Source organism: Lycium ferocissimum, chromosome 7, assembly GCF_029784015.1.
Source record: "Lycium ferocissimum isolate CSIRO_LF1 chromosome 7, AGI_CSIRO_Lferr_CH_V1, whole genome shotgun sequence".
Taxonomy (NCBI): domain Eukaryota; kingdom Viridiplantae; phylum Streptophyta; class Magnoliopsida; order Solanales; family Solanaceae; genus Lycium; species Lycium ferocissimum.
This window is the reverse complement of record NC_081348.1, coordinates 39,579,069-39,593,655: the sequence shown is the minus strand read 5'-3', so window position 1 is coordinate 39,593,655 and position 14,587 is coordinate 39,579,069. Positions and strand designations below refer to the sequence as shown.

The 14,587-nt window shown below is 37.0% G+C and overlaps 3 protein-coding genes across 3 annotated transcripts; all 3 read left to right on the top strand.

Annotated features, from left to right (window-relative positions):
* The first annotated feature begins 2,748 nt into the window (after positions 1–2,748).
* On the top strand, positions 2,749–8,110 carry LOC132064945 (uncharacterized). The gene is made up of 9 exons (XM_059458120.1): positions 2,749–2,935; positions 4,275–4,469; positions 4,676–4,773; positions 5,513–5,573; positions 5,660–5,863; positions 5,947–6,203; positions 6,445–6,535; positions 6,651–6,867; positions 7,624–8,110. The coding sequence occupies exons 1-9, from the start codon at positions 2,768–2,770 to the stop codon at positions 7,830–7,832; spliced, it is 1,500 nt and encodes a 499-aa protein (XP_059314103.1). The 5' UTR covers positions 2,749–2,767; the 3' UTR covers positions 7,833–8,110.
* A 753-nt stretch (positions 8,111–8,863) lies between these two features.
* Positions 8,864–10,833, top strand: LOC132064938 (protein DMR6-LIKE OXYGENASE 2-like). The gene is made up of 3 exons (XM_059458113.1): positions 8,864–9,419; positions 10,042–10,369; positions 10,484–10,833. The coding sequence occupies exons 1-3, from the start codon at positions 8,947–8,949 to the stop codon at positions 10,745–10,747; spliced, it is 1,065 nt and encodes a 354-aa protein (XP_059314096.1). The 5' UTR covers positions 8,864–8,946; the 3' UTR covers positions 10,748–10,833.
* Positions 10,834–10,980: 147 nt separating this feature from the next.
* LOC132064939 (jasmonate-induced oxygenase 2-like) lies at positions 10,981–13,013 on the top strand. The gene is made up of 3 exons (XM_059458114.1): positions 10,981–11,729; positions 12,147–12,474; positions 12,565–13,013. The coding sequence occupies exons 1-3, from the start codon at positions 11,251–11,253 to the stop codon at positions 12,817–12,819; spliced, it is 1,062 nt and encodes a 353-aa protein (XP_059314097.1). The 5' UTR covers positions 10,981–11,250; the 3' UTR covers positions 12,820–13,013.
* The last annotated feature ends 1,574 nt before the right edge of the window (positions 13,014–14,587 follow it).

Below are 14,587 nucleotides of genomic sequence, written 5' to 3'. Positions count from 1 at the left end.
AATAATGACGCACGTAAGAAGTGGAAGCAGATTAATGCCAAGGCGGAGTTCATCCTGAAAAGGTCCATCTCTCCCAGTTTATTTGATCATATTATAAGGTGTAAATCAGCTCATGACATATAGAGAACCCTTGATCGTTTGTTCAACAAGAAGGATGAAGCTCGGCTACAGATTTTGGAGAACAAATTGGACAACACCATTCAAGGTAATCTTTCTATCGCCGAGTACTTCTTGAAGATTAAAAACTTATGTTATGAAATATCTCTATTAAATCCGGACGAGACTATTTCTGAAGCATGAATGAGAAGAATTATCATTCGTGGTTTGAAGTCAGAATATATTCCTTTTGTTACATCAATTCAAGGATGGGCTCAACAACCATCTTTGGAGGAATTTGAGAATTTGTTGTCGTCACAGGAGCTATTAGCCAAACAGTTGGCTGGTGTATCTATCAAAGAAGGTGAAGGAAATGCTCTTGTAGCCGATAAGAGGAATTTTAAAGGAAAAGCAAAATATAGGCTGCACTCTCGCTCCTTAGGTGGTTCAAGCTCGCCAAGAAAGACGGAAGAGTCTTCTAACAATCACGGTAAGAAGCCTCCCAAATGCTATCGGTGCGGCAAAATAGGACACATAAAAAGATATTGCCAAGTTAAAGAGAGCAACATGGCTCAAGTTGAGAAAGCTGCTAAAGAAGAAGAGGACTGGGGAAGGTGCTTCGTAGCTTAGGCTGGAATAGTAGATGCCTTGGCTTTCTTCAATTTCGAAAGAGACTGGATCATGGACTCAAGAGATAATACGGTCTATCATGTGGAGAAGGAAGGCATTGGTATCATCAACAAAAAACAAGAAGATTCCAAAGACTTTCAAACTAGTGACGTGGTAGCTGCTACCGAGGAAATCAACGAAGCAGATCCTGAAACTGGTAATAAAAGTATGGACGTAGAGGGTGTTGAAGTAGAACCTGAGCAAGAAGTGTCTGAAACTATATATGACAATGGTAACCATTCCGGAGAAAGAATTGAGGGAGTTGTAGTGGAAGTTGAAGTCTCTGGTCAATCATCTGCCGTATCAGAGTCAATCACTAGCTCGCATCAAATATCGAAAGCAGATGGAGAAGCCGACGGTCAAATAAATGAAGAGGTTGACCTTCAAGGCTCAATTTCATATGGAGATACAAAGCAAGATGATTTTTGGAAGCTCTGAAGCTGACAAACAGTTTATCGAGGAGTTGGAAAGGGAATCTAGTGGTAGATCCTATGCTGGTGTTGAGGCTTCGAAGGAAATTATTGGTCAGATCGTCATTGACTTAGATGCTTGTCCAGATAACACAATTGGCAAAGAGCTAAGAGAAAGGGGGAGTCTGGAAACTTTAGAGCGTGAAACTCAGCATGGAGATGATTCATGTGGACAAATTAATAACGAAAAATCTTCATCATTTGAAGAAGCAAAAGGAGTCAAGAAAATACTGTTGAGATCTTCACCAAGGCACTCCCAAAAGCTTCGTTTGAGTCCTTCTACAACAAGCTAGGGGTAGTTTCTAAAAAATCACTTTAAGGGGGAGTGTGAAGAAGTAAAGTTAATTTTTTGGAGGTTCAAAAAATCCTAGATATTTAATAATGGATCTAGAATAGTCTAGTGTAGATCTTGGATAATTATCTTAAAGAAAAAATCTAGATATTCTAAGTAGTGTTAGAAGATAAGGCTAACTAGATATTTTGTAGATATATCTAAATAATTCTATCTAACCATCCCTAGACAAGTATAAATAGTGGGTGAACATTTGTAATCAACCCAAGTTAACCCAACACAACCCAATTGAAAGTAATACAAGCAAATTCAAGGAAGCCTTTCTTCCATAACCAAGTTCTCCTTTCTATAGCTTCCTCTTCTTTAGTTGAATCTTCCGATCTTAGTAACGATCTTAGGCTAGCAGAAGGTTTTTCCGATTTACTTTTCTTTTGTTATATTTCTCTACAAAAATGATTAAAGAATTAATCCGCCATTAATAGCGGATGGTTTGAAGGACAGGTGCGGTAGTTATAGAGAGAGAAATATTTGAGAGAGGAAAGATGTGAAATGATTTCTTTCATTCAACATATGCAATACTGTATTGTACAATCTAATCATATAGGAAACAGATTTAACTAACTAATAATTATCCTAACTCATTAAAACTAACTTCCTTCTAGAAGTGTACACCATAAAAACACTTGTATATAACTATCAAAATGCATAAAGGACAATCTATATACTACTTACTCTTTACATTTCTACATAAAGAAATTTCACTACTAACTTGTACTCCCTCTGTCCCAGTATGTTTGAAGGTTGATCAGTTTCGGGATTTAAAAAAAAATTTCTTTAACTTAATTTTAATCATAGATTTTTCGAGTATTTTATAATAAAGTTTACATATTTGAAAACTACACAATTAATAATTCAGAATATATAAAAAGAGCTAGATAATATCATAATCAAAGAAAAAACTGTTTGACTGCCAAAAAGAGCATCAGTTTTTGCCGAATAGCAGACAGCCAAACACACTTGTCCAAAACAAAAAGCACCTGACAGAAATGCCCTAATTTTTTTTTTTTTTTTAATCTGTTCAAAAACAAAAAAAAGAAATGTCCTAATATTTTGTTGTTGAGCACAAATACAAGGCCGGGTCTTATACGACGTCGTCACTTAGCCGTAAGAAGGACGTTTGGAACTTTGACAAAACCAAACCAGATCGCAAAGAGATACATCGATCCGACGCGCTTGTGAGATGGTGGATGAGACGAAGACGAAGCCTGAGATAGTGGAAAAGCAGGAAGAAGAAGCTCCGGTGCCAGATGGCGGCGGGGGATGGGGAGGCTGGGGATTTTCAGCGTTTTCATACATCTCAGATATTCAGAAAGTTGCTACTACTGCTGCTGAAGAGATCTCTCGCAATGTATCAATCTTTCTCACTACTAGCTTTTTTGTTGCATTTGTAGTGTAGCTGCTTTTGTCTCCTTGATTTCGCTGTTCAGATTTACTTCGTTTTAATAGTAGCGTCGATTCAAATGTAAAAACCTAGCATTTTCTAACTCCAATGTTTTCCTTTTTCTTTTGGCATTTGTAATGTGGCTGATTGTATCTCATTAATCTTGACTCTCGTGAAGTGAAACATGACAACTAATATGGGACGGAGCTAGTATTTTTCTTTTGGTCGCAACTTCGCAAGTTGTGTGTGAACTATGAGTAACTTTTATTTTGCTTCTACTAGCTCTACCATCTGATCTACGAAATAGACAAGTACTGTGATTCCGACTCTCCCTTCTAGTAATTGGTATATATCGTGATGCCTCAACTGAATGATGCCTAAGATTGCTGGATGATTATCAGTGATAATTGAGATTCGGAGTATCTTGTATCGAGGTTGGAGTCGGATAGACTCCGCTAGGGGGAGCATGTGTAATTCTACGAGCTACTTTGACATCCTTCGGCTATGATCATTGGTAACATAATAGTTGACATTAGGTCTTGGAAAGTGTCAAAGTGATGCAGATACCGGAGAAATATCTTTTATATTTTGGTAAACCTGTTGTAGCTAATTTGTTGCACTCACAGGTGTGCCTGTTTATTTAAGCAACATGGATTTTTGACATGAACCCCCCTTTAAAGTTCTGTTTTGCAATGTAGTAGCATTACAGAATTTTGATAGGAGGAGAGGGTGTTCCTGGGAGGCCAAGATTAACTTCAACTGATTTAAATTAAATTTGACATTTCATTGAAACCACAACTGAACATTATCCATTTTGTAATGAAGTAAAACTTAATTCAAATTTGCTTTTAGATTCTGTTAAGTGATTTTGTAATTATCAGTTCTAGTCTCTGAAAGTTGCTCCTGGTAATTATGTATTGGTGCTTGACAGCGGTTTTGCAACTTTATTTAATGTGAACGTTAAGTCCTATCACTAGATTGCATGGCATTTGAATTGATTTTTGTTTTCATTTCATCTTCTACCTTTTGTAGACTACACTTTGCTAATTGGGCATTAGATCAACAAGTTGAGTTGAGGCCCAGATTAGTGAAGTGCGCTGGATTCTAATTTCATTTTTTTGTTTTGTTTTTTGATTGATTCTAATTTCATTAATATAGTGCAGTTATTCCTTTCTAATAATGTCTCAACTTTCGCTTGACAAGCATGGGGTACTTTTTCTTTTGTTGTTAGGGCAGAGTAACACACTTAAACATACACCTTGAATGCCTCCATACACTTTATTTATACGCGTTTTCACTTATGCAGGCTGTTGAAGCTGCTAAAACAGCTGCAAAAAGCCTTGCAGATGTGCAGAATGCTCGGGAAGACTCCGAATCCTCGAAAGGTGATGAGGAGCAAGAAGTATTGGTTGAAGTGGAAAGTGAAGACGAGAATGACAAAAAACGCAAGGCTGCTCTAGAAAAATTAGAGAAAGCTAGTGAAGACTCATTATTTGGCCAGGCAAGTGCTACCAAACTAGTTGTTGTGCAGCTCAGTTGACTCAATGAGGAATCCAATTTTTAAAGGCAGTTCTTCTTGAGTACTGATAGCCCGTCCACAATCCACCCCTATTTTCACTAATTTGTTCAGAAGTATCTTAAGGATAGATGTTATATGCTATAATAGTTTGGTACGGTCATTCTTTTAACCTTCCAAAATATGTGCAGGGTTTGAAAGTTATTGACCATTCAGTCGAGAATTTCGCTTCAGGAGCTTGGCAAGCATTAGGAAATGCATTCAAAGGAAGTTCCGATTTAGTCCATAAGTATGTCTGCTTGTGTATGATTGCAGCATCGTTGTTAATAAAATTACACTTTACTTGATCAAGAAATATGATTGCAACATGATTGTTAATTTTCTTAGTCCTGCTCTCTGAACCTTCAGTGACTATGTTTTTAGCCGAGGGTCTATCGGAAACAGCCTCTCTACCCCAAAAAGGTTGAGGTAAAGTCTGCGTACACGCTACCCTCCCCAGACCCCACTTTGTGGGATTACGCTGGGTCTCTGAACCTTCACCTAAGAGGGGTGTATGTCCAGCTATATCAGATCAAGTTTTTAGATTTTGTTTAAGAAATTGCTCATCTTGTGTTTGAAAAGCAAGGCTGTAATATATGGAGCTGATTGTTGGGGGATAATTAGGGAGTTTATTTTTGGCTGGACTTCTGTTAACTTGTATATTCGTTGTGCTTTAATTTATCGTAGCATAACATAAAATTTTATGTTTTTGATTCATGATTTGGACATTTGGTGAATATTTCCTCTGGCAATTTAAGGTAGAAAAAATGACCTGGAATAAAAGAAATTTTATGCTCACATATTTATCGACTAAGAAAAGATAGTCACAAGTTCCAATTTTGGGGAACATGGAAATTAAGCACCTCTCCGTAGTCCCATTAAGCATGAGAATTTTGTGATCCTGCAGTGTTAGTCTGTTTGAGTCATTACCTGCTTATTCCTTCGTTTAGTAATGTGGAAAGAAAATGTTATTTTGTTTTTGTTTTCAGGCTTGAGAATTCGGGTAGCTTACCTGCCGAAACTGGTTCTGTTGCACCATCCATACTAGAGGTTTGCACAAGATTTGATTTTCTATCTTTTTGGGCAGGGGGAGTCTGTTTTAGCGTGCAGTTTATATTGTGCACACTTTCTTGCAGACTGGAAAAGCTTTTACTGCTAAAGGAATGCATGTGCTTGAGCTACTTGGAAAAGAAACTATGGATCTTCTGATCTCAGAAACTGGTATTAGAGTTGACCCAGGCTCCAAAGAAGGGGGAGGAGAAACAGATGAAGATCAGTTTTATGAGGAAGTTACATTTGATAGATGCTTTTATATTTATGGAGGTCCAGAGCAATTGGAGGTCAGTTCCTACTCATACTGATCTTTGTACTTAGTTGAGTTCGTTCTGGAAATCCCATGTCTTATCATATGAATTACATGCAGGAGCTGGAGGCACTGTCCAACCATTATGCTTTGTTGTTCAACAGAAGAAAAGCGAAGCTTCCATCTGATCAAAGGTCTTCATATGATGGAAAACTTAAAGAGGTTCAGCAGATTTTTGACTTGAGTTCTGAAGTATATGGAATTAGTAAAGAGTCAGGAAAAGGAAAGGAAGTTGAGACTGGCATTGCAGACAGCACAGATGAGGTGAAGAATTTGCATGATTCTAGTGTGAACAAGGCTGCAGAATTAGCAGCAGGGTAAATATTGAACTTGAATATGCTTTTCCTGTTATGATTTGTCTTCTACTTTAATATGTTGTACCAAGCTTCTAATTCTTTACTAATATATGGGAGCTAGGAATAGGTGATTGAAATGTATACAGTTCGTGAACCCAGATACTGAGTTATTGTGCCGAGTAGCGTCATTACCTAAAAGTTTGTGTCTAGTTACGTAGAACTTGGATAGTGGTGTTAAGTTCTGGATTTCATTGAATTGCAGATTTACAAATGTTTTGGTTGGACTAGCACCCAATGACATGATTCAAAGGACTACCCGGAGACTGGATACTCTTCATTCAGAGGGTGTTCATGTATGTAAATATTTAGTTAGCCTGCAACTTTCTTTTGAATCAATGAAACAAGCAGCTTCTGCTTTGGGAGTAATGGATCAACTTGACTTCTCACTGATTGTTCTTACATACGCAGAGACTTTCAGAGTTGTGTTGTTTTGCTGCGACTCAACTTGTAATGCTTGGGAAATCAATCATTTCAACTGCAAACAAAGTTGCGGACCAAGAAGCAAATGCAGAAATTATGAAAATGGAATGGCCCGAGGATTCAATTGAAAGAGCTAAGGTAATCCGAGCGAAGGCATGTTCAATGACTGGATGTGTTGAGGCAGTTTCTTCCAGCTTTATCACAGGTAGATTTGTGTCAAACATATAATTCTGTGTTTTTGTGATTTTTATCTTGTTTCTTTATTCCCTTGCTAGTAATTTCATCTGCAGCCCATTGATTTCTGCAGCTAATATTGATGTATGGCCAACCTTTTTATGATCTCCGGTATTGTATATAAAAAATTTCAAAAAGGTCATCAAACAAAGATTTCAAGCACATGGATAGGATTATACACAAATAAAGGAACTTTTATGATTTATAATACTTGTGTGTGTCTTTTTTTTTTTTTTTTTTTTTTTTGCATTTTTTTTTTTTTTTGGCATTTTTGTTAATATAAAAAAGTACTTGGTCAACTAGTAAAATCAAGTAGATTTGCTGGTGTAGTTTCTTCTGTCCTCAAGTTGTATTAAGTTTGATTGTAGTTAATTTAGTTTTCCAGGTCCCCTCGTAAATGTTTTGGCACATTACTATGAGAACTGCTGTATTCAGTGATTGTTATTTCAACTGATGATGTGTTTCTCTAGCTTATCCTGAATTTATAATTACTGGTCTCATAATGTTGAAATGAGGTGATTGAGTTTGGAGAAAGTGTGAAGGTTTGCCTTCCTTGAGACACTCTTGTCTACACATGGTATGAAGAACTCCTATAAGGAACAGTTCAGTTCCTCAGTTGATCTTTTGGATGGAACATGTTTGCTCATGATATATGCTCTTGGTGTAAGAAACTCGGTAAAGTGGATGGTGTCTATCTCTCTTGATTAGGTTCGTTATGCTTTTGCAGGGATATCGGAAGTTGCTGAAGCATATTTAGCAGCAGTGCAAGGTGTATCTGCCGATTCACATGAGGTTCCACAGAAATCAATCCAGGAGAAGGCCAATGCATATGCTGAGAATCTTCGTGCAGCTCATACCACAGCCGTGGGCAAAATTCAGGACGGCCTTCAATATTTACCCTATGTGGTCATCTCAACTTCAATGCCTGCTGCTTGAAGAATTTCTTCCCTTTTCGCTTCTTTCCCTTTTCTTCCCCTCCCCGCCTCTCTCTTTCGTGTAAATAACTGTATTGGTGAGTTCTCCCTATACCTTTATCCCTTCAGACTTGTACAATTTGGTAGTGCTGTCTTCCATTCTTCATATGGTGAACTTGTACGATAACTCCATCAACTATTAGCTACAGATGAAGGCCACTTTCCTTTCTGTTTTATCTAAAGGAAAGAAATAACTTTTAATTTTATTACAAATTCTAGTCTTAGCCTTTGGCTCATGGATATCCTCATCTGGTACTAATACTCACGACGTTTAAGACAAGTAGCTTCTTATTTTGGCTCTCTTGTGCAGATATGGGCTGTAACAAGTTCTGTAGTTCTTACAGTTGGAATATGTATATGATTTTTTTTTTAAACCGCAACCTAAACCATTGACTTAAAATTTTAAATTCCGCAGAAGATATTGATTATCATGGGCATGCAGACTTTCTTTGCGCTGATCTTTGTAAATCTTGTTAAGTACATTATGACATTATGTTGAACATCATTAATCACGGCTGGCTTTTGCTCTTCATCTTGCTCGTAGCTTACAAAATGGAACTGCTTTTATTAGTTGCAATGTTTAGAGATCCCATTTTGTGGGATTTCATTGGATATGTTGTTGTTGTTGTAATGTTTAGCGAGCACAAGAGATTTCTAAACCCAATTGAGGAGTGAGTCATGTGTTTATAATTCAGTTTGGACACACGATAAAATACTTCTCATCCTGTTCGATCTAGGTTAAAGTAATTTTTTTCTTCAGAACTTGGTGGAAAATACGAAAAAGACTACACTAACTGCTTGATCTGGAAAGAAAGTTCACTTAAAAAAAATTCAAGAAACGCCAAATAGCAAAATGTGTCCATATTCAATGTATCCCAAGAAACGCCAAATAGCAAAATGTGTCCATATTCAATGTATCCCAAAAAACGCCAAATAGCAAAATGTGTCCATATTCAATGTATCCCACTCAGTTCTGTCGTACTATATCTATCATGTGACATACCGCCCCACCAAAACAGAAAGTGCCTCTCAGATTCTGTTCTCACAGTATCACTTGTAACAAGAACTGAAGTATCATGGCAAAGGTTGATGAATCTTTTTTTCAAGAAACTGGTCACAGGCCAAAACAAAGCACAGTTGAAGCAGAAAAGATACCCTTAATTGATCTCTCTCCAGTTCTAACCACTGACCCTTCAAACACTTCTTCAGCAATTACAAATCTTGTATCAGAAATTGGTGATGCATGCAAGAACTGGGGTTTCTTTCAAGTAATCAACCATGGAGTTCCATCAACATGTCGCGAAAATATAGAGAGAGCATCAAGGGAATTCTTCTTGCAGCCTACTGAGGAGAAGAGGAAAGTGAGCAGAGATGAAGATAATCCTATGGGTTTTTATGATACAGAGCATACTAAAAATGTTAGGGATTGGAAAGAAGTTTTTGATTTTGTTGTCGAGAATCCAACTATTTTACCTGCTTCACATGAACCTCATGACACTAAACTTAAGGAGATGACCAATCAATGGCCTAATTTCCCTACTAATTTCAGGTTCTTGAATTAATTTTTTTTTCTCATTGATTTTTGATGCACACTTTTACTGAACTGACAAGCAGCATTGGCTTCTACTTGTGTTGTTAACTATGTTGTTCGGATTCTCCAAAAATATTATCGTACCTGTGCTATTTTTGGAGGATCCGACGCGCATCGATCTTCATTTTTGAAGAGTCCGAGCAACTCTATTCATTATTTAGAAAAATAAACTCTATCATATCCCTCTATAGTTTATGAAGTTTATGAATCCTGTTGGGGTAAATGCAGCCTAGATGTAAGACTATTCGAAATTATGCATTGGTAACAAATTGTTATCCATTAAGCGAAGGAAATCTTATTTAGTGGCGACGCGTATGAACTTAGTATTAGTAGATTTTTTTCTATGATTGATCATATGATTGAAGTTGAAAGGCAGTTGGTGGGGAAATCCACTGCCCCTATAGTGAGCTCCCCCGGTCTAATTGGCTACTGAGTGCCCCCATTGTTTTCCCTTTTTCAGTATTTCTAGAAGTACGACGTATCTTAGATTGTATTCCACACTTGCTGACTTAAAATTCTGGACTCACAGCTGCTTTTATAAACGGTTTTTTGATCTAATCGAGTAGTTTGGACTGTACAGGGAGGCATGTGAAGAATATGCTCGAGGTATTGAGAAACTGTCCTACAAGTTGCTAGAACTTATTGCTCTAAGCTTAGGCCTGTCATCCAAAAGGCTCAATAGCTACTTCAAAGACCAAACAAGTTTTATGCGATTAAATTACTATCCGCTATGCCCAATTTCGGATTTGGCTTTGGGGGTTGGCCGGCACAAAGATTCTCCCGCCCTGACCGTCCTTGCTCAAGATGATGTTGGGGGCCTCGAGGTGAAACGCAAAACAGATGGCGAATGGATACAAGTTAAACCAACTCTAGATGCTTATATTGTTAATGTTGGTGACATAATTCAGGTATGACTTTTATCATGCTGCCTAATTCTTGATAGAAAAGCACAATACTTTCATTGAGCCAAACACCATTTACTTGATCGACTGGATTTTTTTTTTTTTTTTTTTTTTTTACAGGTTTGGAGCAATGACAGATATGAAAGTGTGGAACATAGGGTAGTAGCAAGCTCCAAGAAAGAGAGATTTTCTATTCCATTTTTCTTCAGCCCATCTCACTCTGTAATGGTGGAGCCTCTAGAGGAACTGATAAGTGAACAAAGTCCAGCAAAATACAAGGCTTACAACTGGGGAAAATTTAAAACTACAAGAAACCTTAGTAATTTCAAGAAACTTAATGTTGAAAACATTCAAATATATCATTTTAGAATTGGTGACCTGTAATGACAAATGTAGTCTATGAGAAGTCTTGTAATATTAAGCTGTCGTTCTCGGCTGGACAGAAATAAAATGGTAGTGTTTTTCTTCTAGATGGTTTGCTTATCTTACTAATCTTGTCATTACTGAGAATCACAAGTTAATGATTTGAGGATCAAACAAGATACACCTGCGAAAGGTACTCATTACCAACTTTTATTATTTATTCATCTAAAGTCATGGTTATGGTTCTCTCCATCATGTCCCACTTTAGAAATCTAGTATCCATTCACATAATAGTGGGAACAGGAACAGTACTAAAATTAGCATCAATAATGCAACAACATGAAAACAAATTATAGCTGGCCACTTGGCCCTTTAAGATATAGGCGTCTGTCATCTTTATAATTATAAAACCTCAGCAACCTGAAGCTATTTTATGGCAAAGCCTTTCCAGTGTCCAAAATTTATCACACCTATGTGATTGTGACTCTAAAAGAAGAACTCAGTACCTACCGAATAATTCAGCCATGGGAGAAGTTGACTCAGCTTTCATCCAAGATGTTGAACACAGGCCTAAACTCGCCATAACTGAAGCAGAGGGTATTCCAGTGATTGATCTCTCAATACTCAATTCTGCAGATATCTCCACTGCGAAAAATTGCAAGAAATTAGCAAGTCTAGTAGCTGAGGTAAAAGATGCATGCAAGAAGTGGGGATTCTTCCAAGTGATCAATCATGGGGTGTCCTTAGAGTGCAGGGAAAAGATTGATTTGGCATCAAGAAAGTTCTTTGCTTTGTCTAAAGAGGAAAAGAGGAAAGTGAAGAGAGATGAGCTGAACTCAATGGGATATTATGATACTGAGCTCACCAAAAATGTTAGGGACTGGAAAGAAGTCTTTGATTTTACTGTGGAGAATCCAACTGTTATACCACTTTCTCATGAGCCTGATGACAAGGAGCACAAGGAGTTGCACAACCAATGGCCTGAGTACCCTCCGGATTTAAGGTAATATTCTTCTTTAAACTCACAATTTAATAAAGGGAAAAAGGTCAAAATACCCCTCTAATATATGAATATCTTATACTTTTGGGTCATTTGTACCCTTGTCGTTAGCAAATCATGTCGCCTTTTCCCTTGACTCTAAAGGAGCTCAACCGTAGTATAACAGAGGATAATTTTAAACCATAGATCACCTTTGTCCCCAAGTACTTTGACATGTTGAGTCCATCCAGTCAATGTTGGAGCTTCTTTAAAGTCAAGAGTGAAAACCAAAATGATTTGCTGATGTCAAGGGTATGATTGGTTCAAAATTATGACGGAAGGTTAAATTAAGATTTTTCGCATAGTAGAGGGTAAACTGAGACCATTTCCACTTAATAAAACATGAAGCTAACTGAGATTTATTTATAATTGGTTTTTCAGGGAGGTGTGTGAAGAGTATGTTCAAGAATTGGAAAAGTTGTCTTACAAGTTACTGGAACTGATCTCCCTCAGCTTAGGCTTGCCAGCAAAAAGGATGAATGGGTTCTTTAAAGACCAAACTAGTTTTGTAAGGCTGAATCACTATCCTCCTTGTCCTGTCCCTCATCTGGCTTTAGGAGTTGGTAGACACAAAGATGCAGGTGGACTCACCATTCTGGCTCAAGACGATATTGGAGGGCTTGAAGTTAAGAGGAAAACTGATGGAGAATGGATTAGAGTTAAACCTACTCCTGATGCTTACATTATAAATGTTGGTGACACTATTCAGGTATGCTTATCAAAGAAAGAGGTTATAGAAGAAAAAAAAAAATCTATATTGTTGATATATAATTGGCAAATGATCACAATGTTTATTCAGGTTTGGAGCAATGATGAATATGATAGTGTGGAACACCGGGTGGTGGTGAATTCTGAAAGGGAAAGGTTTTCAATTCCATTCTTCTTTAATCCATCACACTATACTTGGATAGGACCCTTGGAGGAGCTGGTCAATGAGAAGAACCCTGCAAAGTATAAGGCCTATAATTGGGGAATGCTTTTCACTCATCGGAAGAACAGCAATTTCAAGAAGCGTGATGATGAAAACCTTCAAATTCATCATTTCAAGGCTTGAAACAAATCATTCTTGTGTTTACCTATAGTCTGGCTTCTTCAAGTGAACGTGTTATGTGATATAAATAACAAACTACTGCAAAGATTCATTTTTATTTTCTGTGATTGGCTTAAGTAATAGATTACCCTTTTTCTATCTGTCTATTTGTAATGAAACACTGAATCTTCCTATAAGAGAACTCCCAGCTATGACTGGTACTAGAGCAAATGAGAGAAAGAGAGGATTGGAGTAAAATGCATTATAATTATTCTCATCTTAGATTCCAAAGGTTTATATGTATATATCATTTCTGGAAACATCTGAGTAGCTTCACCATATTTTGACTAAGTGAAATGTCAAAGGAACAACACCCACTTAAAAAATTATCACATTACTTAAGCTGACACTAAGCTGCTTTAGCTCAAAATTTTCCTTGGATTGCAAGTCAACTGAAGACATTTATCATGTGCCTTTTGGTAAAATAGAGCAGGCTGATAAGGAGAAGATAATGTTCGTTGATCCTCCGATTTGTTCTGTTGTCCTTCTCCGATTTGGTAATGCAAAAAGTTCAGAGCAGGAACGTTCTATATGTTGTTAGAACTTTGTGTTAGTTCATGATTCATGTGTTGGAGTTTGGTCTTGGTAAGATCTTCAGGACATAAAGTACCAGCTATCAGCTTTGCTGCTTGAAGGAGTAAAATGTTCCATCTATTTCGACTAATTTATGCTGTTGATGCACTTCATGGATTCTCGCTGGTCATAGTCTTGGTGGACTGGTTTTCTTTTCGGGCATCAGAAAACTTTCCAGAGATGATTTCTGTTGCTTTTCTTTGTTACTGCTGCATGATGCGTGATACAACTCTCAGTTTTTGTCCTCATGAAAGAGTTTAAAATGCGCTCTTAATTTCTTGTTCTCATTTTATTTACTGAATATACTTAGTTTCAATCTTATGAAGAAAGGATACCATATTGGATGTATTTGTTCCCGTACAGATAACAATTTTCCTTTTGCCGTTTGACTCGAGTTTTGGGCTAAAAACATCCCTGAACTATGGGCCAAACCTAGGTTACATCCTTGTGCTATAATAACTGACAAAAAACATCCCTTATCTCTATCCCAGAAGTTGCAATATTCATACTTCCGTTAGTTGTTTGTCAAGAAACTAACAGAGCTACAGCCACAATGACCCCGCCCCCCCTCCCCCCCCTCCCGCAACAACTAAAACAAGGGTCCGAACAAAATAACCCCCAAAAAAGGGTATAAACCAAAATACACAGGAAAAAAAAAAGATGCAAAAGTACCCTTTAACGCATGAAAATCATGCGTTAAAGGACTTAACGGAGACGGACCCGTTAAGTCCTTTAACGCATGATTTTCATGCGTTATTGGATGCTCTTTATTTTTTCTTTCTTTCTTTCTTTCTTTCGCACTTTTTTACATACTTTTGTACCTACGTATTAATCATGCTTCGAGATTCCAAAACTTGAATATTTTATATAGAACCCTATTTATTTTTGTGCGATTAATAAAGTAGGCTCAACACATCAAGGATACACAAAACTTCGGATTGTCGTTTTAGTGGTTGAAAAGTCTTGAAGTTCATATTTGTTTGGACTTGTTGTCATTAGTTTTTTTAAGTTATTTATGTTTTAGGGTTTAGCGTTATTTTTATATTAATGCGTAACTTTATTTTTAGTGATTATAACTTTATTTTTATAATCAATTAACAAAATATCAATTCATGATCAATTATTTATGTGTAATTTTTTTTTTTTTTGCATTATAACC

What these genes read in the sequence shown, in the direction of transcription:
- LOC132064938 (XM_059458113.1), top strand. Translation starts at nt 8,947, where the DNA reads ATGGCAAAGGTTGATGAATCTTTTTTTCAAGAAACTGGTCACAGGCCA. An exon ending in AATTTCCCTACTAATTTCAG is followed by an intron (nt 9,420 to 10,041) that starts GTTCTTGAATTA and finishes TGGACTGTACAG; the next exon opens with GGAGGCATGTGAAGAATATG. An exon ending in ATGTTGGTGACATAATTCAG is followed by an intron (nt 10,370 to 10,483) that starts GTATGACTTTTA and finishes TTTTTTTTACAG; the next exon opens with GTTTGGAGCAATGACAGATA.
- LOC132064945 (XM_059458120.1), top strand. Translation starts at nt 2,768, where the DNA reads ATGGTGGATGAGACGAAGACGAAGCCTGAGATAGTGGAAAAGCAGGAA. An exon ending in TTGCACCATCCATACTAGAG is followed by an intron (nt 5,574 to 5,659) that starts GTTTGCACAAGA and finishes ACTTTCTTGCAG; the next exon opens with ACTGGAAAAGCTTTTACTGC. An exon ending in TTCATTCAGAGGGTGTTCAT is followed by an intron (nt 6,536 to 6,650) that starts GTATGTAAATAT and finishes TTACATACGCAG; the next exon opens with AGACTTTCAGAGTTGTGTTG.
- LOC132064939 (XM_059458114.1), top strand. Translation starts at nt 11,251, where the DNA reads ATGGGAGAAGTTGACTCAGCTTTCATCCAAGATGTTGAACACAGGCCT. An exon ending in GAGTACCCTCCGGATTTAAG is followed by an intron (nt 11,730 to 12,146) that starts GTAATATTCTTC and finishes TTGGTTTTTCAG; the next exon opens with GGAGGTGTGTGAAGAGTATG. An exon ending in ATGTTGGTGACACTATTCAG is followed by an intron (nt 12,475 to 12,564) that starts GTATGCTTATCA and finishes ATGTTTATTCAG; the next exon opens with GTTTGGAGCAATGATGAATA.